We start from the raw sequence: 26,379 nt of genomic DNA, 5'->3' as shown, positions 1-26,379 counted from the left end.
CACACACACACACACACACACACACACACACACACACACACACACACACACACACACACACACACACACACACACAATAAATCAACAACAAACCGTTTAGATTAACACTTTAATTTCAGATTTTAAGAGCCACATAATTGTTTTAATGTTTATGTTATTCGTGGTAACTTAATCCACCCATATAAAAAAAAAACGTGATGACCATGCTTAAGAACAAGTGATTTTTCAGTGCAAAAATCATTATTGGATATATGAAAGATTGTTTAGACCGGGGTTTGAGAGTCCGGCACAGGGAGGAGACGGAAGACCTTGATGCAGTCGATGAGCCAGGTGGAGGGAGCTGACCACACCTTACCTCTCCTCATCACTGCTGGCTTGTGAGGGCCCCAGGGGTCAAAGATGATGTACTGGGTGCAGAGGGCCTGGTCAGAGTCCGGCAGTGCGTGGTAGGCAGTGGCACTCAGGGTTTGCGTTACGTCGCTGTCGGGCTTGGGCTGCCGGCTCAGGAGTTGACCTCCTCCTTCCCGGAGCAGCTTGGTGAGCTCGTCTTTGGAAGGCGCCTTAAAGGAGCCAAGGAGGAAGAAGAAACAGCCGTCGAAGAGCGGTGGGAGCTACGAAAGACGAAGGATTAGAGAAAAGAAATTCAAGCATTAGTGGAAAATTCAAATCAAATCAAAAGCTCAGTCCTTGTGAGAACAGTGGCAAAAGGATTAATAGTCACCCCATTTTGTTCATAATAAAGTTAAATGCTGAATCACTTCTTGCCAATAAATCTAGGCTCTCATATTACCAAGCGTCTGTGTGGATGCTTTCTACTTACTTATTTGCGGCAGAGCCAGGAGACTTTTTTATCAGCACCACTTAGCATTGCTGTTTAAAGCAGCAGTGAATTAGGCCGCTGGAGACTGTTCTATTCACAGCATCAATGAACTCAAACTGCTTTTGGGCGTAAACTGGCTCCCTCAAGAGTTTCTAGTAAGAACAGTCTTTGACTACACTTTGGTTGGATTTCACTTTTGCTTGCACACGTGCGTGTGCGCGTGTGCATGTGTATTTAACTTCTGATTAAGATTGATGGACATTTTATTCTTTACAAGGAAGCAACCTACAATGGGGTTATCTTAAATCTACTGAAGAACATGTGTTTATCAACATGTCCGCCTGCACAGGGCCATCATTACAATGGAGCTTGTACTAGTCTGCTTCTTAAGCCTAAGTGCTGATATCTCTAAAAGGTATTCACTCATAACTTAGTGCATATAAACAATGCCCGATTGCCGATAAAGAAATATTCACTACCCTTTGACTTTTTCCTATTTCATTGTTTTCCTACATTGAATCCCAATGGGTGGAATTCACGTTTGACATTAATCAACAGAAAAAGAGCAATGTCGCATTGTAATGAAGGTTCTACAAATCTGTCTAAACTAAGTACACTAGGTTTAAAAAAAACGACATTATTCACCACCTCCAATGTTTAGTAGAGGCACCTTCAGCAGCAAGCAGATCCTTGAGTGTGTGTAAAAAGACTCTAGACAACAGCTCTGTCAGGTTTCATTGGGACTGGTGAGGGAGCCCGAGATGTCCTGCTATAAATTCTCATTTGGACTGATGTCATGACTGTGACTTGGCCACTGCTGGACATTTATCCTGTTGATCTTTTTTTGGAGAAACTCTTGCGTAGCTTTGGCTTTGTTTGGAGTTGCTGTTTTTGTGAAAAATAAATCCTCTCCCCAAATCACAGTTCTCTTCTAGACTGCAGCGAGTTTTCCCTCCAGGGTGTTGCTGCATTCATTTCACTCTCCACCCTCAAACATTACAAGGCCTGCTGCTGCAAAGAAGCATCCCCACAACATGCTCCTGATCAGGCTTTGAGGTGGGCATGGTGTGTTTCTGCTGGTGTACGAATAACACCAAACATAGCCTAAAACCCAGCCTCACCCCAGTGGTATAGGTCAGTATAGGTCCTTCTGCATGCGTTTGTCCATTTATCTCAAAACGGTTGACTGCACAACCAAATATATATGCGTGGCGTGTTATACATTTTCAATTTGTACAATAAATGTATTTAATTAATGCATTATGATCAGCTTTAAAACATTTTAAGTATTGTTTCTCTTGATAAGTGTTAAAGAAACTAAATTACAGAGTTTTAAAACATGACAAAGTCAAAGTCAGTACTTAGAACGATGCTTTTTTTCTTTGACAGAGAGTCTAGACCAGAGGTCCATAACCTTTTTTGCGGGCCGCCCCCAGATACGCCCCCAGGTAACCAGTTGTTTCAGTTCACCCTAAACCAAAACGTTTCCTGGGCACTGACGAGGTATGACTTAATGAATAGACCAATGAATAATTATTAAACTATTAAGCACAAGTGGCGGAGTGGGTAGCGCATCCGCCTTACGGAGTTTTACTATTTTGCTGGACAGGGTTCAAATCCAGGTTGTTACGATCTTTCCATAAATGTATTTCCTTCAATGTATTTCTTCATACATGGCTGTGATGTAGTGCTACACTTATACAATCGTAATCCCTGCAATTGATATGAGATGTGGTTTATAGATCTCCAGCAATATGTTTGTGAATGTGTGACGAATCAGCCGACAGAGGCAGAAAACAGCTGCTGCTGCTTTTAAGCGAACGCGACACACGCACGGAAAGGAAACCAGTAGTACTCCGGTATCGATGGCTGTAACACAGGAAGCAACATCCGGGATCTCCTAGACAACAGAGACGATGTCTTCACTCTGGACCAGATGAGAGAGACGGAGGACCACAGGACCAGATGAGATGGACGGAGGACCGGAGGACCACAGGACCAGATGGAGAGCGGCATTCTCCTTCCCTTCAGTGGGATGAGTAAGTAATCCCTCACTAAGACTACAGAAGTATCAGTAATAAGATTCCATCATTGGAGGCCAGATTCAACAACAATGTAAAGGTCGTATAGTTGAGTTTAAAGTATTCATCTCTTGTGTTTGTGTCTCACAGGGCAGGACTCCTCTGTGCTTTTGTCTCACTCATGGGGCAGCTGAGAGCCGAGAGGACGAGGAGCGTCCCGTCCCCACCGGCACAGAGGACGTAGTTTGTCTCAGTCTGCTTCTTCTGTGCTGGTGGGTTTGGGAAGCTCCTCACACACACAGGAAGCCGTCAGCAGCTCTTTGCATCTGATCACGAAGTCAAGAAGGAGACAGACGCTTCAGGCTGAACGAGAAACAATAATTCTAAAAGCTTTAAGCCATTTCATTTGTCACATAGAACACAGTATGTTCATGTAAACTGTATGTATGCTGTTTATTTACAGAGTAGCACAATAAAAATCAATGTATGACAGAGTTTCTAAATGTCTTTATATTAGAAACGATATCAAAATATTTCTGATATTCTGACTATGTATGACAATTAATATACAATAAATATTGTGCAAATTATAATTTAATATCTTTTTGATTTTCATTTGACTTGTACTGTTAAGTATTGATAATCATAATATTACATGTTGATATAAATAAAATGGGGAAAGCTTTAGATTACCAGTACAGAACGTAATGATACATATATGTAGGCGCAAGGGAACAATAAGTGACGTTAATGAATAATACATTTTATTTTAATAAATCATTTTTTATAGCACTGCTGTAGTTTATTTCAAAATGACCATATAGAACTTACCAACACTGGAGAGGCACAGATGATAACAAAATAAGGAACTACATAGAAAATAACTTCAAGGTACATTTGTGTTTTTACTTTGCAACAAACAGAGGTAGAGGTAAAAGAGTTGGCCTAAATAGGTCATTGAATAATTTGAGTCATTGCACAATATCAAAATGAAATTATTATACGACACGGTCATCTTGGCTTATGGTTGTGTGCTCATTTTCAGAGCTAGTTTGAACATTTTCAGTGCGTTTGTGCAAACGAGCACATGAGAACTGAAAATATGTGCACATCCACTGAAAACAAAGACATGCGCGCACAGATTTCAATGTTTTCACTCTCATTACATACATAAGTAAGTGAACGCATCACCGTTCTAATGTTCTTCAATTCGTTCGTCAGTACGTGAAGGCACCACCATTTAAATGCACCTCAGTAGCCGACATATGGCAGTAAGTGAACGTATCACCGTTCATATGCTCTTCAGTGCTGGCTTCCGCAAGGTTTAGATATTTTTTTCCAGAGGGAAGTTATGTGCTGTGAATTATTGCCAACGTGCTCTCAGTCACCGGTGAGCCGCTCCACTGCTAAAAGCGACTGATTCTGTCAACTCTAAGTCATCGCAAATTTACATTTATTTGCAAATAAGCTCTCCAAAAGTGTTTTACTCACTTTCGCTAGTTTGCGGGCTTAATTTTTGAGGTAACGTATCACGTGACCGAGACAAGCGTCTTGCCATGTGTCAAGAGGCACCGGCGGATGAAATTGCAAGAGAATCCGGTCATTTTTCAAAATAAAACTTAAAAAAAAACAAAAATCAATAAAATGGAAATAATATAATATTTATTCTTTCTGTGCGGCCCGGTGGTTGGGGACCACTGGTCTAGACAATCTATAATCATCTAGTTCATGTGTGTGTTTGCATGTTTCTCATTTACCAGGCTCAATCTGTTGATGCGACTGCGCTGGGGTCCTTCTCCCGCCTCGTGCTCAGATTCGGGCGTCCACTCGCCTGCATGCAGACATGCCTCCACCCCTGACATCAAAGAGAGAGAAGGAAATTAAAGCTACCGCTAATTATGTTGACTTGAAAGAGTGTGACAAGGGAGGATGACAAAGCTCATGTCTGTTTTAGCACAAATTGGAAGATTTGAAGTATTGGCAAAGCTGCAGTTGTTGACGGAGAAAGATGCCCGCAGCATGATGGAGTTAATGATGCAACCCTTGCTTTAAGCATCATCTCTCCATCTTTTGAGGTCTTACAGAGTCAAATTAGAACAATGTGACAGCTAGCGTCACGGACATTTTTTTGTTAGAAAATAATCTTTTGTTCTAAATCCTTCAAAGAAAAAAAAAAAGCATCTTGAAAGAAGAAAAAGTTTTCTAAAAAATAAAAAATACAAAATACAGGCAGATACAGAGGCGGAAAGCAACACATTTTAATGACCCCTCACTGTGACAGATAAAAAAAATGCTTCTGAACATGACAGAGCACAAGGCTGCTGTTCCCCCGTTAACGGTACATATGAGTATCATATGCTTGGGCTATTTAAAAAAAAAAACATCTCAACACATTGAAGCTAGATTTGGTTGACAATTAAGTATAAAAGGATGGCTGTGAAATACATCCGAGCATAAGTCTCGGCTTGACTAACTATTTATATTGTGACCGTGACGAGACTTCTCACAGCACTCCCAACTCTCAGAGATGCAAACAGCACCACAGACCTCATACACATCTGCAAAGTATCTGCATTCTGCATCACCCACACAACGTTGAGATTCATATCAACTCCAGCTGCAGTTTAGTGTTCTTCACGGTTGCTTTTAGCTGCAAGATATAGCGACATGAACAGATTAGTATAAGTCTGTGTGTGTGTGTGTAAACCTTGTCACAATACAGCAACGGTTGATGACATGGCAAATTACCCATATACCACACACACACACACACACGCACACGCACACGCCAGAGCATGGGGTGGGGTGTAATTACGTCTGTTCATCCCCCTTAATTACAGCTCTTAATTTGCAGGGACCCTGCCAGAGACACTGGGGTTAAACGCTGCGGACGATGGTGCTTAGTGCTGAAAACAATTAGCATATTTGCTAATTACGTTCACGAAGACTGAATGCAGAAAACATCTCAAAGCCCTTCCTTCCTGAGTCGGTGAATGAGTGAACAGCCAGATGAAACCACTTCCTTCATAAACCATGAGACCAACTGGAGCGGAGGTTGTCCTTTCATTCTGAGGACAACAGCTGGATGCGAGGGTTTGACTGATGTGAAACTCTGAAGGCCCACACTGACGTCTCACGATCGAGACGGGGTACAATAGCGTACTCTTAGTCAGTATCCTGAAAACCAGCCACTGCATTCAGATGTGCACAGGTGGCATAGCAAGCAAAACACCGGCTGACAGTTGAGTCCCCAATCCGATCCCTAACGGCGTCGCCTCCGGCGGGGCTGTGTGTCTAATGGAGCCGGTGATCGCGTGAAGCCTCTCGACGGCAGCCGAAAAGAAGCAGCTGAAACGCGTGTGTGTAAAGGGAGGAAGCACATGGGTGCACACATCCTCCCCGGGCCAACAGTGGGAGTAGCCGTGACATGAACCAAAGTGCAGTGAAATGAACCATCACAAAATGGAAAATAAATGGAAGAGGGGAAGGAATTATTATAATTTGTTTAAACGGAGCAGTTCAGCATGTTTTTCAACACACTCTGTTTTGCTTTCTTTCAGAGAGTGAGAGGAGAATATCAATCTCCCACTTGGTGTCTGTGCATTAAGCGCTTCGCAGCATCTCCAGCTATAGATCAAGGTGACCCGATACGCCTGATAACTCGAGCATAGTAGAGTAATTAAACAGTACTTCTATCCCTGAAGCCATAACGTGTCCTAACTTTTACAGGTTCGCTAATGTACAGGTTCCACGAATGAGATACAACATGTTAATTAGTGAGCTTTTAATGTATCGGTTTGGTCTTCAACACACACACACACACACACGCACACACACACACACACACACTGACCTCATTCTCTGCTCAGGACTTCATGAACATCTTTACATCGCAAATCGTTCTTTGCTGCTATATTAACACTCTTAATCTGGAATTTTGCACATTGGAGTCATAGGTGTTGATGGACAAGAGGATTCAAACCAGTGTTTGATGCTTGGCTAACACTTTGAGCTGGACTGGAGCCCTGTTAAGCAGAAGGAAGTTGATTTTCAAGCTTATTTGCGAAGGAAAATGTGTTGCAATGAAATGTAAGACGGATAAAGAGGTTAGCTCGGGCTCGGTCGGGTTGACAGCGATGGCACATAAAAAGGTAGGTGACAGTGAGAACTCAGCTGCACACATGCAGAACAAGGACAGAGTCAGATAAGACGCCAACGTGATTGTCATGAGGGAGACGAGCTGTGTCAAGTGCTCAGCCTGCGCGGAGAGAAGAGAAGAGGACGGGCTGAATAGGGTCCAAACACACAGAGTCTTCTCCAGGGACACCAGCACACACCTAAACACACACACACACATTCAAACTCAGAGTGGCTTAGGGAGAGACAAGCGCGCGTGCCGCTTCACTCCACACACACACTCAGAGTGAAGCGATGCTGCTGACGGACACAGCAGTTAAGGGGGCACACCAAGGTGCCAGAGAAGTCTTTGACAGAAAGTCTCTTTTTACTTCCCCTAAAGCCGTCTTTCTCCAAATATCCGCTTGTTGACTTGGTTCAAGGATGCCAGCGAGACTGACGGGGGACCAGCAACATTTTGGCAAAGTATTCATCTTGGTATGAATCATACAAGAAAAGAAAGTTGGTCATCTTTTCATCGCTAGTAATATTGAAGTCTTGAGGAGCTCAAACGGCTTAACTAAAAATTGCTGGATGCTAAATGTTCGTTTAATGTTTCCGAGGACATTCCAATGTTTTGCAGAAAAAAAATTAAATAAAGTATTGCATTTAGTTACACAAACCCCATAAAATGACTCCAGACTGCTTGTGCAGCACAATGCATTTGTTCTAACATCAGATTCCTATATTTTTCCCTTCATACTGTATTCTATGCCAAGAGTCACCTTACCGCAGCAAACATATCTTCAAGTGCAGATGGAAATGTCCAGAGCGCCCTTGAATGACTCTGTTAACTGAATACAAAGCACTCCATACTCACAGCTGAAGTTGACAACCCAGCAGCCAGCAAGAAGACCAAGGAGGGTGGACATGGTGGTGCGCATGTGTCCTTCTGGCAGCACAACATGGCTCACTGGAGGAAGACACAAACAAACAAACAAAAGCCAAATTGAAAAAAAAAAAAAAAAAAGGTACAAATGACAAACAGCTGCTGCCTGTTGCTGTACTGACTGTGCAGCTACGCAGTGCATGCATGCATGTTATTGGTGCAAATTCAGATAACTATATAGCTCAAGTGCTGCAAGACAATACCGTTATTATGCGGTTGATAATACCTTGATTTCACAATTTGGATACTGTATTCTAGACATTGTCCTGAGTTTTCTCCCAGCCCAGCTTAGGTGAGCCACGAAGACTTCTGTAGCTCGAGAGGAAAACAATGGCGCACATCCTAACTTCTCTCTGGGCATGTCTGGAAATAAACGACATCCCTAGTGCTACTTCCCAGCACATGTGGACAAATATGCTAACATTTGTTCAGCTGAGGATGATGGGAATGACGTTTTGAAGGTACTTCAGAAACCAAAATGTTCACTTGATGATAGAAAAGACATTACAATTCATCCTGAGGGGGACATTTATGTATCTTTCAATATCACTATATTGAGTGTATGCCCAATTCGATATCAGAGAGAGTTTTTAACAGAATAACACATCACACTTCTACTGGAACCAACCCATCTGATAGCTATATTTTCTGATTCTTTCTGATTCCTGGCTGAATAGGCGAGTTCAATCCCAAACTGTTCATGGCAACACAACAGAAGGCCAATGCCACAGCTTATTTCATAAAAGTAGCTTCAGACGATAATTATAAGTTCATTAAAAATGTGAATAAATTGCCTTTTCTTAAAGTGAAGTACAAAATGAGCATAATTATATCTCCAGGGCAAAACCTTCATATATTGCTTATTGACTGTGGATTTGCAGGCTCCAGTTTAAAATGAAAGAAAAAAGCACCAACTTTAACCCCTCCGGTCAGAGGTGGGAGAGTTGTAAGAAAGACTTCTGTTTTTCATTGGTGCTGACCCATCACCCTGACAGTACCTCCAATCGTTTTATGAGGAATGATTTAAATTACTTTTTCTCTCTCCGTCGTTCTCCGAGTCATTACTATGCAACACTGAAGGAGCTGTTGTTTCGCAATGATGTATAGAGGGGTCTCTGTAAGGTAGTGAAGCCTGTGAAGCTTGGCTGTGTAGGAAAAGGACCATACAGATAATAATCCCATCTCTGTGGTGGTGAACGCACCGTATATAATCTTCAGAACAAACACAAAGAGTGCTTGAGCCTTCAGTTTACCCATCTCATACATCTTTCAGTGGAACAGGGCATCCAAATCACGGTTGATTACTTAGGAGAGTGTCTGGCAGTGAACAAACCTACCAGCCATGGTCCCAATGTACCAGCAGTTGGCTGATAACCGCTGTTGATTTGTTGCTGAGAGCCCGTGTGTCTCGAACAACAACATTAAAAAGCGCTCGTAGGAGACCAGTATTCTAATGAGCTTCACCTGGAACATTGAGGAAGTTTAAGCCCCCCCCCCGAGGAGGCATTTCTGCGGCGCACAAACGCTACCTGAGCCAGAAAAGGTGTCAGCCATCCTCCCTCCCAGCAGCTCTCCCAGTTTGGCCACTTGAACCTGCTCTGGCTGTGACAGCTTGCTGGCCAGAAACACCGCCACTTCATCCCTCCTCACACAGTCGCTCACCTGAGAAGGGCCGAAAGGACATGGTTCAGAAATGTCACGAATGCATGAATAGTAGCAGTGTATGGGTAAACAATTTCAAGCAGAGAAAGAAAAAAAAAAAGGTCTCCAAGTGGACGTACTATAGAGAGACTGGTTGAGGGGCTTAGAGATGTGTTGGCATATTGCGTTCCTTCTGAGGCTTCCTGGAAAACCTCCAGCATCTCCAGACCCACCGCGTAGTCGGCAGGCCGCTTTCCATACAGATTACTGTGAAAAAGTAAAACGTGTCAGTGTCTCACAGGAGGCATACTATTGATGCAAACCATCTGGTGACCAAAGGGACCGTCAGACATGTTAAAGACTAACTCGTTTATTAATTAGATTTACTTCAACACAAGTTAAAAGCAGGCGAAAAGGTGGAGCAATTGCAAATATATATATATATATATATATATACATCTGTGAATTAGTCACAGCAGGTCTGAGATGATAGCTTTCACAGACACTATGTGATAAGTCCAAAGCAATGTCTCCTCCGACAAGATAATCATGCTGTCATATCATTTCAACAAATACTGTAAATTTGGGTTGTATTTTATTTATTTTCTTCTCTTCATCACTGGCCGCCGAGCAGGACAGAAAAAAAAAAAAAAGAGCTCTAGAAGTGGCCGTCCAGTTTGAGAAAAAACTATTTGACAATGTCACAGCCGGCTTGTTGTGTGAAACTGTGCACTCGTGTGTGTCCTTCACTTGTTGGAGCAGAATGGTTTGATATGAAGGGGACGCTGAAATCTGTGTTCTACTTCATTCCTAGGTCATGCACACAACACACTAGATTCACTGCAAGCAAGAGAAAATCCATTAGCTGCACAACATTACAGAAAAGTGACGACTCTGTAGCGCATAAGCGTCCTCAATTACCTACATTAATCTGGTGAGAAGACGCTACCTTTACAGATTTAACCGCGATACACAACAACAACACCTCGGGACAAAGCATGTGTAATGGAGGCTTAGCGCCATTATGCACCGAGACTCAAAGAGATGAGACTGGTTACAACAGGTATACTGGAATAGAACCATCTTTAAAGTTTGAAAGAGCTGCATGAAACAAGACTGCGGTCACCTTGAGGAAACAAGGATGGGAGAAAAGGGAATGACGAAAAAAAAAAACACAGGGAGGAGAGGAGCCGGAGAGAGGAACCAAGCCCAGCAGGTCGTCTCTAAAAGATTAGGCGTCAGCAAAGATAACACCTGGGGGACAATTAATAGGTCCACTGGTCCATAAAATATTTCATTTGGATTCATACCCCCCAACTCCACACACGTCAATACAAACAAACATAAAATGTCCCTGACTCTAATACGTATGAGCTCGCACATACACACAAGCTGTTTCATGCAGCTGCACGTGAGGCGAATATTTAAAGAAAAAATAATAAAGCGTGGAAAATTGTCCTGCAGGTAAAGTCACAAACACTCTCCCACAAACACTCTGCATTAAAAGTGCACAGAGGCGGGAGGCAGGCGGTGGTGGTTCTAGAGGATAACCACTGGAACCAGGAAGAGGAGCTTCACTTATTCATTTAGAGCTAAACACAAATACAGAGTTCAGTTCAACACATCAATACTGATAACAGCTTTTTATTGTGCCCAGTTGCATTCCCCCTAACAACTGTTACTGGTCTGTCGGCTTTAAGCACATTTCTTTAACGATGGACGTGGATTTGATTTTGAAAACATCCTCCATTTCTGTCCTCAAATGTACCAAATGAGTTGTATGAGGTCAGTTAGAAATCAGAGCCAAGCTCATGCACGCCCGGCCGCTGACGGAGCGTTTGAACCGTGTGCGCTCAGCAGCAGCCCGCGTCTTGAAAGGAGTCATAAGTTCTAATGACGGGAACACGTGGCGAGCAACCGATGAGGCAGAGGGCGAGGCTCGAATGCATTTTTAAATCAAAAAAGGGTCCATTAGTAACATTTCCCTCTTAAACAATCCACCGTCAAATTGTCCTGATGGTTGGATCAGCTGGCAGATACAGTTGAGAGTTGATGATGCAGCACATGGCTCGACCGAAGCCTCCTTCTAACCCTGTAGAAGTGCGGCGTAATGGACTGGAATTGTTACAACACTTTGCCTGACGCTCCTAAAAACTGATTTCAAAATGAAATCCATCGAGTGGAATGAGAGGATTGTCATCTTATTGCTATGCTAACCAAATTAAACAAAATATCTAATGTAATGTCTGGATTGAGGTGTTTCATCTGTATATATAAAAAGGTCCCTACAAATACAGGTGTCAGTACTGTAGGTAGTAATACAAATGAACTGTCTAACTGGTAAATGCAGTATGTCATTTGACTCAGAGCAGTGTAATTATACCGGCTCAGTGTACTGGATTGGCGTGCCAGTAAGCGGCACACGGGTGATTAATACGTTCATTTTAATACATTTTAAATAATTAGTCGTTAATTAACGTCTGTATGGATTCAGCGCTTCGGGCATTGGATGGTTTTTAGGACTGAGCCTTCCTACACCTTGCAGGCCTCATCCCGGCTGTCCAAATGTGCTGCACTGGTACTGAGGTTTATGCCCTGCTGTGCATGCGCAGCGTCTCAGAAAATGCTTGAACGTGTTGTTTTTGAGGTAACAGGGAATCAATGACTGTATAAAACAAATTAGTATTTGCTGAAGAATTTGCCTGACTTAGTTCAGTACTTCTAATAACCTGCACGGCAAGTCAAATACAAATTGTGCTTGATAGAGAGTGGACTCACATTCACTGATTTAGAGGACAGGTCCCCAATGAATCAATGCAGTCCAATCATTCAACTCTAATGAGCACACACAAACAATGAAAATCTGCAAAACTTGTATTTCAGAACCCCCGAGCTGTGTGCCAATCATTCCATTAGGGATTGCATTGGCAGATGTCTTGGTTGCCTCTTGTGCGAGTATATGCATTGTGTGTGTGTGTGTGTGTGAAGTTGGAAGCAAAGATTGCATTCATCCTGCAGTGTCCTGAAAGACAGTCCTCAATTACGTGAGCACAATGGATTTAAAAAAGGGAAAGACAAAGACCGATGGGTACAAAATGATGGCGTAGAGACGGCTAACTGACCAACATAGCGACCCTGATCAACTACTGCATTGATCTCACTTATTAACCAGTATCCTCTACCGCATTATCTATATTGTGCTATGCATCTACCGGCCAGAAACGCTGATACAGCATCAACTGATCGACCAACAACTAATCAGCGTCGGTCGATTTTCATACGTCGATCCGCCGACACGGTGTGATGCAATGAGATACAATAGTGATGCAATAAACACCAACTTACCTAAAATATTGTTTTAATGGTCCGACTCTGCTAAACGGTGTTTGTAATATATATATATATATATATATATATATATATATATATATATATATATATATATATATATATATATATATATATATATATATATATTAATATATTAACATAATAATGTCACAATGTTCCTCACTGACACATTCCCAACAACAATTTACAGTTACATTGTCATAATAGTGGTATTTAATACAATAATGTTGAATTGGATTCACTGGGTTTTTTATATGTTACTCACGGTAGTACACATATTCAATTATTCATAACACAGCATATTACACGTAATAAGATGATATTTTGATTCCATATAGTCACAATTTGAAGATTTAGGAGAAACATGCAGCATTCTTGAAATCATTATGATTCTATCCAGCAGCAGCTCTGTTTCCATGTGTGGAGGCTGCTGCATTTTAAACACTAGTGATCAAAACTACAGCTTATGGTGCAGTGATGTTCTATATGGAGTATTCATGGCGCTGGGACTAGAATGCAAAGCACTAGATTAAAAGGTTCTGCTCCTGCTTTGAACATATCTTTTCAAAGAGCTTGTTTTATAGCTCAAAACACGGCATCTATGCGATTCGTTTGACACGTAGCAACCCTTTATGACAGCCACTCTCTGTCTGCAGTACTGTATACCAGGGTTGTTACATGGTTATGATAGCATCTCACCTGTAAAACCAACAAACTCCAGGTATGAAAAAAAAAAAAAGCACTTACAGTATGTTCCGCAAGGCTCCGAACTGCAGCAGCAGTTTGACAACGGCTGGATGTCCGTTCCTCACGGCGTCGTGGAGCGGAGAGTCGTTCTCATAGCCGGGGGTGTTCAACAGGGCTCCCCTTGAGACCAACACCTCCACGACCACCAGGTGACCCAGGTTACAGGCTTCATGCTGGAACAAAGAGAAGGAATGCTCAGAAGTGGTCCTAATTTGCTTTGCTCTGGTTTCTCTCCGTCCTCCTAATAACACAGCCTTATTTTCCAGTTTTTAGGTGAGGTAGGTGATTTCTGGAAGCCTTCTTTTCTGACTTGATCTACTTGTACTTTACCAGCTAATGGAAAGTTAACGTAAAGTCTTTGTGGCTATGTTCCCCAACAGTACAGATAATTTTATTGCTGTTGGTTCTGTACAAGATAAACGGCACAACAACACCTCACAGCAGAAAAGGAGACAATGTAATAAATACAGCTGTTTAGAGAGGACGACTAAGAGCTCGCATGGCACATTCATAATAACCACACAGGGCTCAGTGACGGAGCATTGGTTTACTGAAGAAGACAATGCAATAAATAGTAAATTGCACAGTGTAAATGTTGCCCAGAGAAGCTACAGCGGAACAAGGATCTGTGTGGAAAACGTTTTGTCATCAAGAGTCCCAAAGTGACTCGGAACCCACCGGTGTAGAAAAACTATGTGCACATAACAATCGCTTTTCCACACCACAAATACAGGTTTTCAGACGCATCACTTGGTGAGCTAGTCTTACCAGAGGCGTCCACCCAGCGTGATCCTTCAGGTTCGGGTCAGCCCCCTGGTCCAGCAGCTCCTTGACAGCCTCTACATCTCCCTGCAGGACCCAGGGACAACAACAAACCGGAGGTCAGAGTTTTAGAGCCGCAAATGCAACTCTACAAACACAGCAGCTGATCCCAGCGTACCAAAGCTCTGCCGTTTATCAATCGCACTCCACAGTGGGCCATTGATTACCTTGTCTTGTACCCAGAGGAGGATTACTGCCGTTTACAAGGATTACTGCAAGACGGTCTGTTCTCAACAGACCGAAACGCGAACGTCTGATCAGGTGAAGACTTTAGCTGTTATTGCCGTCGCTTTACTTCAGAAATGTTTTAGGATTCGCGTTTGCAACAGAAAATAGAGTGAAGAAAAGAAACGGGTGAATTATTCAGAAACCTCTGGACCTTTATAGCAGCTAGATGCAGCGGGGTCTCTCCGTTGTGGTTCCTCTTCAGAACCGCGGGGCTCCCCGAGGTTGGTCGTCCAGCCGGAGTACATGGAGATTTTCTACCGGCCATGGCTCGGACAGAGGGGCTGTCTCCTTGCTCTGCTCTTGAGTTTTTGATGCTCTTATCACACCTGGGGCTAGCCGAAAAAAGAGGGTTAAGGACAGCTGGAGACATCTGGGATTTTCTCCGCCTGCCCGGGGAAGCCCTGGGCCTTTTCGGTGTGGTCTCCAACACGGCAACCTTCTCCTCCACTCTGGATCTTTTCGCCGAATGCTTTGGGGGCGATACTTTGACCTCACTGTCCGACACTCCCTCACCAGGCTGGGTTTGGTCGTTCAGTACAGCGACGCCGCCTTCAAAGAGACTCTTCCTCATAGTGCTTGTGCCAGGGCCGAGTTCATTAGTACTCCCCTGTGGTACTTTAGGCTGCGGCTCGTCAGACGTGACAGCGGGGATTAGGAAGGAAACTCTTTTACTGGACCTCCTCGACCCTTCCGCACAGTGCTGCTCCCTTTCCTTTGAAGCCTCTGCCTCCTTGGTGATCCCCCATTGCTGGTTTACAGCCTCCAGTTTGTGCTGTTTCATCTTTAGCTTGGTCTGTTTCCGCGTGGTCCGAGCGGCTCCTTGCACTGACACTTTCCTGACGGCAGCCTTTTTCTTAGTCGACCCCTTCTTTCCGTTTGCATTTGTGCATCTTTGAGAAGACGATGAGTCAGAGTCTTGGGAGGACAAGGTGAAATTGAAGACTGACAGGTCCGGGCGTTGAGCAGTAACGGTGTCTTGCTGCGCTGCAGCCGTTTGTGGAGAAGACGTGCTCTCCGGTACAAGGACCTCTGAAGGTTTCTCCACCGTGCAGCGTACCTTGCGGCTGCGTGGGCTGAACCAGATCTTGAAGTTCTTCTTTTGTTTAAAGACCGGGCTTTGAGGCGGTGTGTGATTCATGGCTACAGAGGAATCTGCAATGAAAAAAAAAAAACAGTTTGAACAAAAGTTCAATATCTTAAGTTCAGTTCCCCACTTGCATGCACTATATTTTCCTGCTTTGTATTTGTAATCACCTTGCATCTGTTGAGATGAAAAGGGAATAACAACCGACCTGTAAAATGATGCTCTCCCAGCTAACAATACTGACATTTGGAAGAAGGAGAAAATTGCCCTATCGACTTCTTAAACCTTTAGGTATTTTGGTAGAATCTAGACAGCCTGGCGATGTGTTCACTTTTTAACTACCCTGTAGTTCTTTGTTAAAGCTGAAACTAAACAGCACCATAGTTAATTGAACTGCATAATTACTGTCATTAACGGGATGCTGGATGGGCGACGAAGATAATAAAGCACAGGAACAAGCCACTAATAATGTCATTCAGAGATTAGATTGGCAGAGGGAGAATGTTAAATGTTTCAGTCAACAATTGATAGAAGGGGGGGGGGGGGGGAGCAGACGAGCGTGGTGGAGAAAGCTGATGAAGAAGACACAGATTTGAGAACATAACTCGTGAATTCTGTTTGTAACGGCTCCCATCTACCTGGTTGTTCTACGGGATTGAGCAGGAACTCCAAACCGCGGAAGAGCGTTACGATGCTGCTGAGCTGCCTGTTGATTTGGATGTCCTTCACCCACGCCGGACTCTGACACACCACACAGCCATCTCCCGCCCGGGGGCCGGCACAGGACCTAGGGCAATAAACCATAGCTTGGATTAGGAGTTCCCTTCACAGTTCAGTAAAAAAGAAACACAATGAGCTTATTGATTTACCTTTTAAGGCCATTCAGTCATGAAGAGAAGGAATAAATTGAGGGTATAGTTTACACCCATCGGGACATTAATTGCCTTCAAGACTTTCAACACTGTAAACAAAGCACCGTGCCACTGTCATGGATATTTAGTCATTCATTTGTATTAAACGTCTGTGTAAATAGGGATGTTTAAGTTGTAAGTCACAGTAGTGAGCATCATTCCTGTCATTTTGTAATACTTACAATCCAACTGAACTAAGCTACTTTTCACGTCACTGTGGACATTTAAATTTGTAGTAGCAGGAAAAAGTTAAACAGTATTATGGCTGTATATTCCCCTTAAGTGTTCGAGTGAAGCAGCAGGAGTCGCACGCGGAAATAGAATGGAGCCACAGTTAGCATCGTCAAAGTAAATCAGACATGTCCACCGTGAGACAGGTCATTTGTTAGTGAGCATGTCGGAGGAAAACACATGTAGCCGAGGTTGCATTACCTGCACAGCATATGCTCGCACATTCCGAGACACACAGGCTCCGTCATCAAAAGAGAGCTGGAAAAGAGACAAAACATTTTAAAAATGGTCAGAGTAAGAAACCCTCTACCACACTGGTGTAGCCCTACATACGCAACTTTATAGCACAAGTTAAGGAACAAATTGGTATCTATCAGTGGAGCATGCTTGACTTCTTATTCACAATATATAAGGGGATTGGCATTTTTGTTTTAAGGGTTTTGTGGAAAGGCCATCTAGACACAAAAAGCCCAGTATAGATTAATGCTGCAGATATTGAGGGGTGTGAACCTCTCCACCCTTCAGGATCACCCTGAGCTGCTGCACTGCAGTCTGATGTGGTAATCGCATCAGATAGTGGAGACAGAAGAGAGCATCATTTGTACAGAGTCCACATCTCAATAGCCACCAGCTGAAGCGGTGAAGGACTCCTGCCACCATGCTGGAGGTGATGGAGCATCCCAGCACACGGACTACACAGCATATCCCTCCGCACAGTCACATGTAACACGCTGCTAGGTGGTCCCACCACTAACTTGATCTAAATCAACCCACCATTCGCAAACCACACAACCCCTAAACAGCTGTCTCTGTGTTGAAGAAATGACGATCGAAATGTAATTGAACGTCTTTGCTTTTCTGCAAACAGGCTTAACATTACGTGTCCACGTAAAGTGACTGATAACCGTACAACGTGTACGGTACTGTGAATAATAACGTCTGGTTGTATCGTTCATTTTATTGTTAACGATACGCAACAAAAGACGAAACGTTAACCTTCCCGGAGAACGCGTTTAACTCACTTCTACAGTAACGTTGACGTATTCTTACCATTTAGAGCAAAGCAGCAGTTGTCGAAACTTCCTCACCGCCTCCTTAGTGTTCTTCCAGTCATTCTCCTGCACGAGGACATCATTATCCATGATTAGAAGAACTGTGTGTCTTCTGTTATGAATCAAATGCTACAAAACAAGCCGAGCTTGCTTCCGGGATACTTGCACCTCCCGCCAAAGGTTTACGGAAGCAGCCTGCGAATTGTCGCCAAAACTATGACGTGATGACGTAGGTTTCGGCACGCCCCCGGCCATGACGTTAGGAATTTTAAGAACCTTCAGATGTAGCAATTATTTCTTGTTCATTTAAATAATTTGACTGATTGTGCATTCTTGTAACTCAAAATATAATTCTGCATACACGGAGTTGGGTAAAACTGATGTTTGCTGCAATTGATTTCTATTTCATAGATTGCCCAAAATATAGAGATGTGACACATATGCATTACCTACAGTTCGTGTCAAATTATAAACAATGATGCGTTCGTGTGTATACAAATGTGTGTATGTTTTCATTGTCAGTGTAAATGCCATGCTGTGGCCTCAATGCAAGGTCTGCAGGAAAAGTTGAGTCATCTGTGTAGCTTTTACTTAAGTTTTACTCTTCAAACAAAAACATGTTCATGTGTTTAGCCTATTATTTTCTCCTTTTTTATCATATCCGTGTCTTTGGCTCTCCTGTTTTACAGGTTTGCGTGATTAGTCTCCTCAGGACACTGACTGATTTGTAATTTCAATGAAATCATCATAAGAAAACAGCTGGAATGTTAGTGGTATAGGTCTACCACAGTAGAATCAAAGATTTGGAGTGTGATCTGATGCTCAAACATAAGATGTACAATAGGCAAAACACAGCAGTTTCATTTGAAATATATCTTTATTAGAATAATAAAAAATAGGCTTGATACATCCGGGTCAGTTTGGAATGATCCATAAGCAGGCAAAAGTCTATGAAATGTTCAGTACATTCATCAAAATTAATTGAGGATATAGTGTTTTTGTTTTAATTTGCTACGGTATAGTCTAATCGTGAACAGTGCCCCAACCAAAGATGATTTAATTGCCTACATGATTAATATTATCCTTCATAATAATAAAATCAGGATAATTAAAGGTAAACAGGTGTGTGGCCTGTTGGATAGAGGACCTCAATTTATCACCTTTTAGTCATTCATGCATGTTTGCAAATTTGCATGTGCCCTTGTGCCTTCCATTAATAGTTACATTTGGTAATGATACAAAAGTTATGTGATCAGACATTTAAAGAAATCATTATTTTTAACATGTATAGTAAGTGCAGATGTAATACAAACAGATATTGTGTTCCATTTCACAGTGGACATTGACAAGAAATGGCAAAGAGAAGATGGCAGTCAGCTCTATGTTTCTTCTGCCTTGATGGAATCCAGGTCATCAGATCTGTCTTCGCTGTTCAGTGATATGGATTCCATGGCGATATTTCCCATGGCAAAGTTGATGAAGACCTAGGAAGGTTCAGCAATAATTTAAGTGCCATGCTAATACAAAAAAAGACAATTATTTTTCTCTGAACCACATCATTTTTGTTAATGTGCTGGCTAGTTGTCCTTCCCGATCCCCCTCTCTTTATTCGTCCTGTGGTATCTTCCAATCCAGAGCCCCAGAAGGGCAGAGTAGTTGAAGAATATCAGCACTGGCTGCATATAAAGCTCATGGATTCTCTCCCAAACTCATATTCCATTCATTTTCCCTCAGGCATACCCTCTGTCAGTTTCCCTCTGCCTCTTTTAAACTTTTTCAACTCAATCTTTCACTCCCACTCAGCTTTCTTCTGTCCCCGCTTCTCCTCCCACCGTCTCTCTTCGTCTCTCATCTCCTGTCCTTTTTTTTTTTTTTGTCCCTTGCTGCCATCCACCCACCTCTACAAAGCCTCACACAAGTCCCCCCCCCCCCCCCCCCCCTCTCTGATTATGTCCTGTCTCTTTTTCTCACCTCATCCAGTGTGGTCTGGCTCACAGAGAAGTGTTTGATCTGCAGAGCATTCTTGTTTGACTCCAGCTGGTCAAAGATGTCAGCCACCCCTCCTGGAGCAATTGGTACGTGGTATTCCACCATATTGGAGTGCTGGTCCTGTGTGTTGAGACAGAATGCACAAGTAGAGGGTTAAATATTCTGAAATATGCTCTTTGTGAAACAAAAAATCCATAGAACTGAGTGAACAGCTGTTCATACTAATTTGAGCAGTCTAATATTATGAATTAATGCTCCGTACATGCTCCCTGAACTCTTTAGCAGAAATGGCTTCTCTACCAAGTACTCTTAACTACTTTGGATTACTGGCACAGTTCACCTTGAGGTATGTGCTGTGGAATCTGTCTCGCATGAAGCCAGTGATTGCCTCAGCGTCACAGGAGGCCTCGGCCAAGTACATCTTCACAGTGAACCCGCTGCCGAACCTGCACAAAGGAGATTTACAAACAAAAGCACTGTGTTATTACATGTCTGAGAGTGGGGAGGACAATGCTACAAGTAAAATGGAGCAGAAAGGACCACAGAGAGGGAAGAATAGGAGGCTGTGGTTGCAGAGTGGGACGAGCAGTCATGGCTGAGCAGAGGTCACTAACCTGTTCTTAATGTGCTGCAGAGAGCCCAGGCACTGGAATTGACCTTTCACCATGATCGCAAGACGGCTGCACAGTGCCTCACACTCCTCCATGCTGAGAGACGGAGACAAAGAGAGAGAAATCAAAGGTCACACTAGGACCCTTTAAACATATAGTACAGTAATTAGCCATGCCAGTTGACACATAGAAATAAGAATACAATAAACATACATTTAGTACAGTACTTGTAAGCACTGATCCTAAACAATCTGTGTATTCAAAATACACTTTACCAGGTGTATAGGTGCATGATACTGACCTGTGAGAAGTGAGGACCACGGCACATTTTCCTTTCACTTCTTCAGAGATAATTTTCCACAGCTGACGCTTGGTGCGAGGGTCCATGCCAGAGCTTGGCTCATCCTGTGGAGAGAGGAGGGATGAGAAGAGGATATTAGGATGTGTAAAAAAGAAAGAGTGGAAGGTTAAAATCAAGATTGAGAGATCAAGGGAAAACAAGGGAGTCAATTAAGGAAGGCAGTGTTTTGCAAGCAGTGTGCAGTACATAGAGTAGGAGAAGAGGAAAAACAAGGGATAAGTAAACACAAATGCATCATTGTAAAATAGGCAGGGAGATGGGAGGCCATGTGTTACCAAGCAAAAACAGGTAAAGGTACGGGAATAAATAAAGATGAAGACAACAACATCGACAAGAGGCAGAGGGTAAATTCATAAGCGGATAGGGAAAGAGAAAACAAAATAAATGGACCGAGTTGAGAACACAAATGATGAAAGAGAGGAAGAGGAGGGAGAATTTAATAGAGCCATAAGATAGAAGAAAAGTTGAAAGCTAACAGGGAAGACTACCCTTGGGTGAGCCTGAGGAAACAAGCTAATTAACTATATGAGATCTGTCAAGTCTAGGGGATCAATATCTACTTTACTTCAAAGATCCCTCAGGAAGAATAGTAGTATATAGTTTGTTTAATATTTGCTGTCGGGTGGCGAGTTAAGCAATTAAATGGGTTAGCCACAGGGGCATGAACAGGTGTGTCCTCACCAGGAGTAGGATCTGCGGATGTCCAATGAGAGCCAGCGCAGTAGAGAGCTTCCTGCGGGTGCCGCAACTGTAACTATCAGTAATGATGTTTCGATGGTAGCTCAGCTCCAGCCTCTTCAGCAGGTAGTTCACCACCTTTAAATAAAACATGCAGGGGATTATACAGTGGATGAACCCACTAACAAACAGTATATGAAAAAGGTTTACAGTTTGATGTGCTATAAAACAATAGTAGATTTAGGTAATACTATTCGCTTTGTCTTCTTCCAAATACATTTATATGGTAGGCAATGGAAACCGTTCAACCCGTGCCTTCTGCAAGCGGCTAATCAATGTTGGAGATATGTAATGGTCCAGCAGTCATATGCTGGGACTTAATGACTGCACGGCATGGCTCTATGACCATACGGGAATATGAGACAATTCCATAGACCAGCAGGCTGCTCCCTAGTGTCATGCACATGAAGATGGATTCAATCCTCCAGCTGTGGCTGCGTCAGATCTTAACAACACCAGGAAGTTGATTTTCCATCAACTCCACTATCCCAATACCCACAGCGATATCCCTGATCACAGCATGACAAGGTGGATTTACACAAAGCTTCTCTGAAGGAAAAGGGTGGCTCTGCAACTCATTGGCTATACTTGATATTCATGTTAATTTCTGTTATTGCTGCCTCTTATTCGGTACAGCTGCACTGCAAATAACTGAGGCATCTATCTGTCCCACTCCCATGCATATTTAATTATGTATGCATGTACAATGACTTAATTCTATCTAAGCTCCAAGCTGTCTTGGGGTTGCAGCTTCAGAGAACAGGAACTGACGCAGCAAAATGTATTTGTTGCATATAGATTCATCCTGTGTGTCAAACCACATTGAAAGCAGGAATTAACAAAACCTTTAATGGGTCAAAACTATTTCTGTCCCTTAAAATAGCACGTGAAATATTGTGCTGTAAATACAAATTCATGTTCAAATAGCTTGAGGTGATTTTCCATCGGTAAGCTTTAGCCTCTTTCCCATCAATTGGCAAGTTGGGGAACCAGACCAATGAAGCAAACCACTGTTTGTTCATTTAAGATTATCTGCTTTTTTCTCTGGAAGAGGATTTGCCTTTAGTGTAGATCTTTCCATATAATTCTGAGTTCACTGATCCAGGTTATTAGAACACACTGTAGGACATTACATGTGTTAGAAGAATACACAGTATCATTAGCTACATTTGAATGATTAGCCCTGGCAACATAGCATATAACTGACTGCGTCACATCGCAATACACTATGTTGTTTTTTTATGTTCTCTCATAAAAGCCGCTTTCTATCACCTTTGATGTAACAGCTCATTAAGCCTGACAAAACCATGTCAATGTGAAATGACCCCATTAAGGCTTGTCTCATTATCCACAGCTAGGGGACTCTCAGTGGGAGACAACATAAGAGGAACTCTATATATAACCTCATCTTTGTGAATTAGCCCGACACAGATGACGTGGCCATTATAACCATTGTTGTCGCTATCCTGACCAGAGAAGAGGAGCTGTAACAACAGCAGCGATGCAGATTAGAGCAAGACAGATCCATTTTTGTGCTTCACTGTGTCTGTCTGTGTGTCTAACAGCATCCTTGCTAATGCGTGTGCGTGACTCCGTTTGTAACACGTCTGAGATTGTCAGAGAGAATCAATGTTTTGTACTTTTGCATCCAAAAATGTAAAATGGTGTAGAGGGAGAGACAAACCTAGAGCGATGTTTTTTTTTATGCATGCAATTTAGATTTGTCATTTGCACACATCTTTTGAACATATATATAGAGCTGTTTACTTTCGGTTTCCTTTTTTGGGGAGAAAAAAATCAACACGGGAAATCAGAAATCACACATCTGTGATTGGTTGTTCTGCGGATTCCTCTCATGTCAGCAGCAGCAGTGAAAGACAGGCACACTCAGTAATCACCACAGAGACAAGATTGATTAGTTCTCAGAAAGATAAATGAGAAGAATGGGGCTAAAGTGACACGTCAAATGAGATCCTCTCATCATCAAAGTATCGTTTAAATGTAAATGTGTCTGCAGTGAAGCATACAGCATCAGTTTAATTCTTTTTGGATTGCACGAGCTTACAACAAAAGCTTTCCAATTTTGCCCCAGATAGGACAAATTTCAGCACATATCGCTCAACACTTCACACCCTCTGATTGGGTATACATAGAAGCATCAACAGTTACTAGTCCTGTAGTGGGAGCGCACCTTTGAATATATATATATCAGATCCCGTGAAATTTTGTGGGTGGTGTTGTCACCACCCGGAGCTTTGAAAAGCAACACTGAGTCTGCAGCGCTTCCTTACCCCGTCTATCTCCCTCTTTGAGATGCCTCGAATGCGAGCGTAGAAGTACAAGTGCTCTTTTCCAGTGAGCAGATTGTCCAGCGCGTCCACCTGGGGACAGTAGCCGATGTTAATTCCCTTGTTACGGCACTCCATAATGTCCACCAACCGCCTGGGGAAAAGAAGACAAAGAAAGACATGTTCTCTTAAATGGCATCCACCACATGATGTAGGGCAGATGGACGTGTAGCGTGTTCCATCGGCCCTGTTGCCTGCTGGGAATACCCACCAAACAGCTTAACAACAGAGCGGTTATAGGGAGGCAGAAAGGAGTGCAGTTTATACCTGTATAGAAGAGTCTGAGCTATGTGTATTATATAAAGCATCTACTTGCCATAACCCAAACCATTTACTATCACGTTGTGGCTGATGGGAGGCAATAACATTCCCCATTTGTGGATATTTGCTTGATGCAAATTTAAAGCAGCACAGCTTCATTAGACAATGCAGATTGTGCACCTGAAGAAACAAAAACCAAAAACCTGTGATAGCTTCTGGAGTGTTGTCTACAGTGATTCATATAAATCCTCTTTAATTTGCAGGATTATATTTTAAGTAAACTAACATTAACCTAGTGTATTTAGGAATGTGCATGCAGTGCCACACGTTTAAACGGAAGGAAAAGCAAGAGGGCAAATATGGCCTGCAGCCGGTGAAATATAAAATATATGAAGATAAGATATTTTTTACAGTAAGATAACCAAATATGTTTGGGGTGCAGGTAAGATTTATTTCTAACTGAATAAACTCGGTAAACTCTTAAGAAAAGGGAAAGCAAAAACAAATTGATATTCTTACTCAAAAGGTAACATTTTTCATGATATTCTAAAGTAGATTTTCCTCAAGTTTGCATTGTATGTATGTGATGATGAAGAAATAAATTCAAGAGCAGCTTACCCATCCCAGTCCCTGATCTGTGCTGTGCCATCAGTGGGGCTAATATCTCCAGTCAGCATCTTGAAGGTGGTAGTCTTTCCTGCTCCGTTTACTCCCAGCAGACCAAAGCACTGTAAACAAACACTCATTGCTTAGTAATCCTGAAGCATTTGTCCACTTTACAGTACTGTAATGCTATGATGGGCTTTTTCACAGACTACAGTTGTAATGGCCAATATTGACATCTACAAAATGAAAAAACACAAAAGCACTAGGTGAGTATCCAGCCAGCCATCACGCAGGGGGTTACAATTTTAAGTAATATTGAACAACTTTGTCTCAAACAATATATATATTTATATATATTACTGGCTGTTGTATTTCCTACAAACAAATCCACCTGGCGATGATAAATGTGAAAGTGCTGTGATGTAACTTGGGCTATTCTGTGATGCACAGATCTATTTGAGTTAACATGTAAATACACCTACATTTTGTTAAAGTAGCCAATAGTGCACAAATCCTCAAATGTGTTTCTTGGTATTGAAACTCAACTGTGAACTGTGTTGAGTTGCAAAACACCAACAGGAAGCTGTAATGTAAGTTAAGCCTTTGCCATTCCCTTGCACAAAGTGACCAGAATATATTTACAACTCTTAAGCAAAAGACCCTTTTCACAGCAGCCATTTTGACATGTCATAGCAGGGTAAACACAGGTGTAATAGACACAATTAATTATGGTCCCGTTCTATTTAGCGTGTCAATCATTCTAGTGAGCCAGCATGCACAATACCAGGGCCCTGGCCAACCTAAATAGAACAGGGACCAAACTTGATGTTATTAGTTACACGGTGTTTACCCTGCAATGAGATGTCAATGCTATTGTCACAAGAGGTTGATGATAGTCATAAATTACGGGATGCCCTGTTCGTTATCTTACTGACTTAGATTGAGTTGCATGTATAAGGGCTTACCTCTCCAGCAGGGATGCCCACGGAGAGCTTCTTGACAGCAGGGACCTTCTTCTTGAGTTGTTGATAGACCTTAGTCAGCTGGTTGACCTGCAGTACATCTGTGCTGGCCGCTCCACTGGACACCCGTAGGCGCTCAGTCGCCACATCCTCGTCCTCGTCCTCACAAGCCACCAGTGGCACCGTCTTTCTGCCCCATATGAGATTCCTGCAAAAATATTTTTTTATTATAACTACTAAGTGTGAAGTTGATGTGAGTAACTGGCAGAGACACAGAATCTGTGATCGAGTCAACATTTTTGACTATTCTTTCACCTAAGTGGTTCAGGCTTCTGATATCTTTTGGGGCCCAATATTATTCAATTATTTTCTTAGTTCTTTTTGAGTAAACTTTTGTATTGCTTTCTTGAATTATTTTAAAGGGCTTTTATGCGTATTCAACCGCTCATAGGCATATTCTCTATACACAGAATATTCACAAGTACAAGATTGGATGTGTACCACAGGACTTACCACCATACCATCTAAGG

At 42.5% G+C, this 26,379-nt stretch overlaps 2 protein-coding genes across 4 annotated transcripts in view; both read right to left on the bottom strand.

Moving 5' to 3' along the window:
* Positions 1 to 166: 166 nt before the first annotated feature.
* bard1 (BRCA1 associated RING domain 1) lies at positions 167 to 18,093 on the bottom strand. The gene is made up of 11 exons (XM_079170774.1): positions 17,972 to 18,093; positions 17,123 to 17,179; positions 16,418 to 16,566; positions 14,847 to 15,847; positions 14,414 to 14,494; positions 13,646 to 13,818; positions 9,688 to 9,814; positions 9,436 to 9,568; positions 7,838 to 7,930; positions 4,599 to 4,696; positions 167 to 611 (listed from the first exon to the last, which is right to left on the bottom strand). The coding sequence occupies exons 1-11, from the start codon at positions 18,061 to 18,063 to the stop codon at positions 264 to 266; spliced, it is 2,352 nt and encodes a 783-aa protein (XP_079026900.1). The 5' UTR covers positions 18,064 to 18,093; the 3' UTR covers positions 167 to 263.
* Positions 18,094 to 18,837: 744 nt separating this feature from the next.
* The window catches only part of abca12 (ATP-binding cassette, sub-family A (ABC1), member 12), a 60,893-nt gene continuing 53,351 nt past the window's right edge, over positions 18,838 to 26,379 (bottom strand). For all 3 annotated transcript variants that reach the window (XM_079170388.1, XM_079170389.1, XM_079170390.1), the window contains 9 exons: positions 25,853 to 26,057; positions 24,900 to 25,009; positions 23,964 to 24,114; positions 21,616 to 21,750; positions 20,875 to 20,978; positions 20,577 to 20,669; positions 20,303 to 20,408; positions 19,945 to 20,082; positions 18,838 to 19,457 (listed from right to left, as the gene is read on the bottom strand). In XM_079170388.1, the coding sequence (XP_079026514.1) occupies positions 19,353 to 19,457; positions 19,945 to 20,082; positions 20,303 to 20,408; positions 20,577 to 20,669; positions 20,875 to 20,978; positions 21,616 to 21,750; positions 23,964 to 24,114; positions 24,900 to 25,009; positions 25,853 to 26,057 (1,147 nt within the window). In that variant the 3' untranslated portion in view covers positions 18,838 to 19,352. The remainder of the gene's footprint in view (positions 19,458 to 19,944; positions 20,083 to 20,302; positions 20,409 to 20,576; positions 20,670 to 20,874; positions 20,979 to 21,615; positions 21,751 to 23,963; positions 24,115 to 24,899; positions 25,010 to 25,852; positions 26,058 to 26,379) is intronic.

Source organism: Pholis gunnellus (genome assembly GCF_910591455.1).
Source record: "Pholis gunnellus genome assembly, chromosome: 12".
In the NCBI taxonomy this organism is placed as follows: Eukaryota; Metazoa; Chordata; class Actinopteri; order Perciformes; family Pholidae; genus Pholis; species Pholis gunnellus.
Note: the sequence above shows the minus strand (reverse complement) of the source record. Positions and strands in the feature narration are given on the sequence as shown.

Coding starts and splice junctions, on each gene's coding strand:
- bard1 (XM_079170774.1), bottom strand. CDS start 18,063: ATGGATAATGATGTCCTCGTGCAGGAGAATGACTGGAAGAACACTAAG. Junction 9,569..9,687: donor CCTCAACCAGTCTCTCTATA/GTACGTCCACTT, acceptor GGCCCTTCTCAG/GTGAGCGACTGTGTGAGGAG. Junction 612..4,598: donor GCATCAACAGATTGAGCCTG/GTAAATGAGAAA, acceptor CGTCTTTCGTAG/CTCCCACCGCTCTTCGACGG.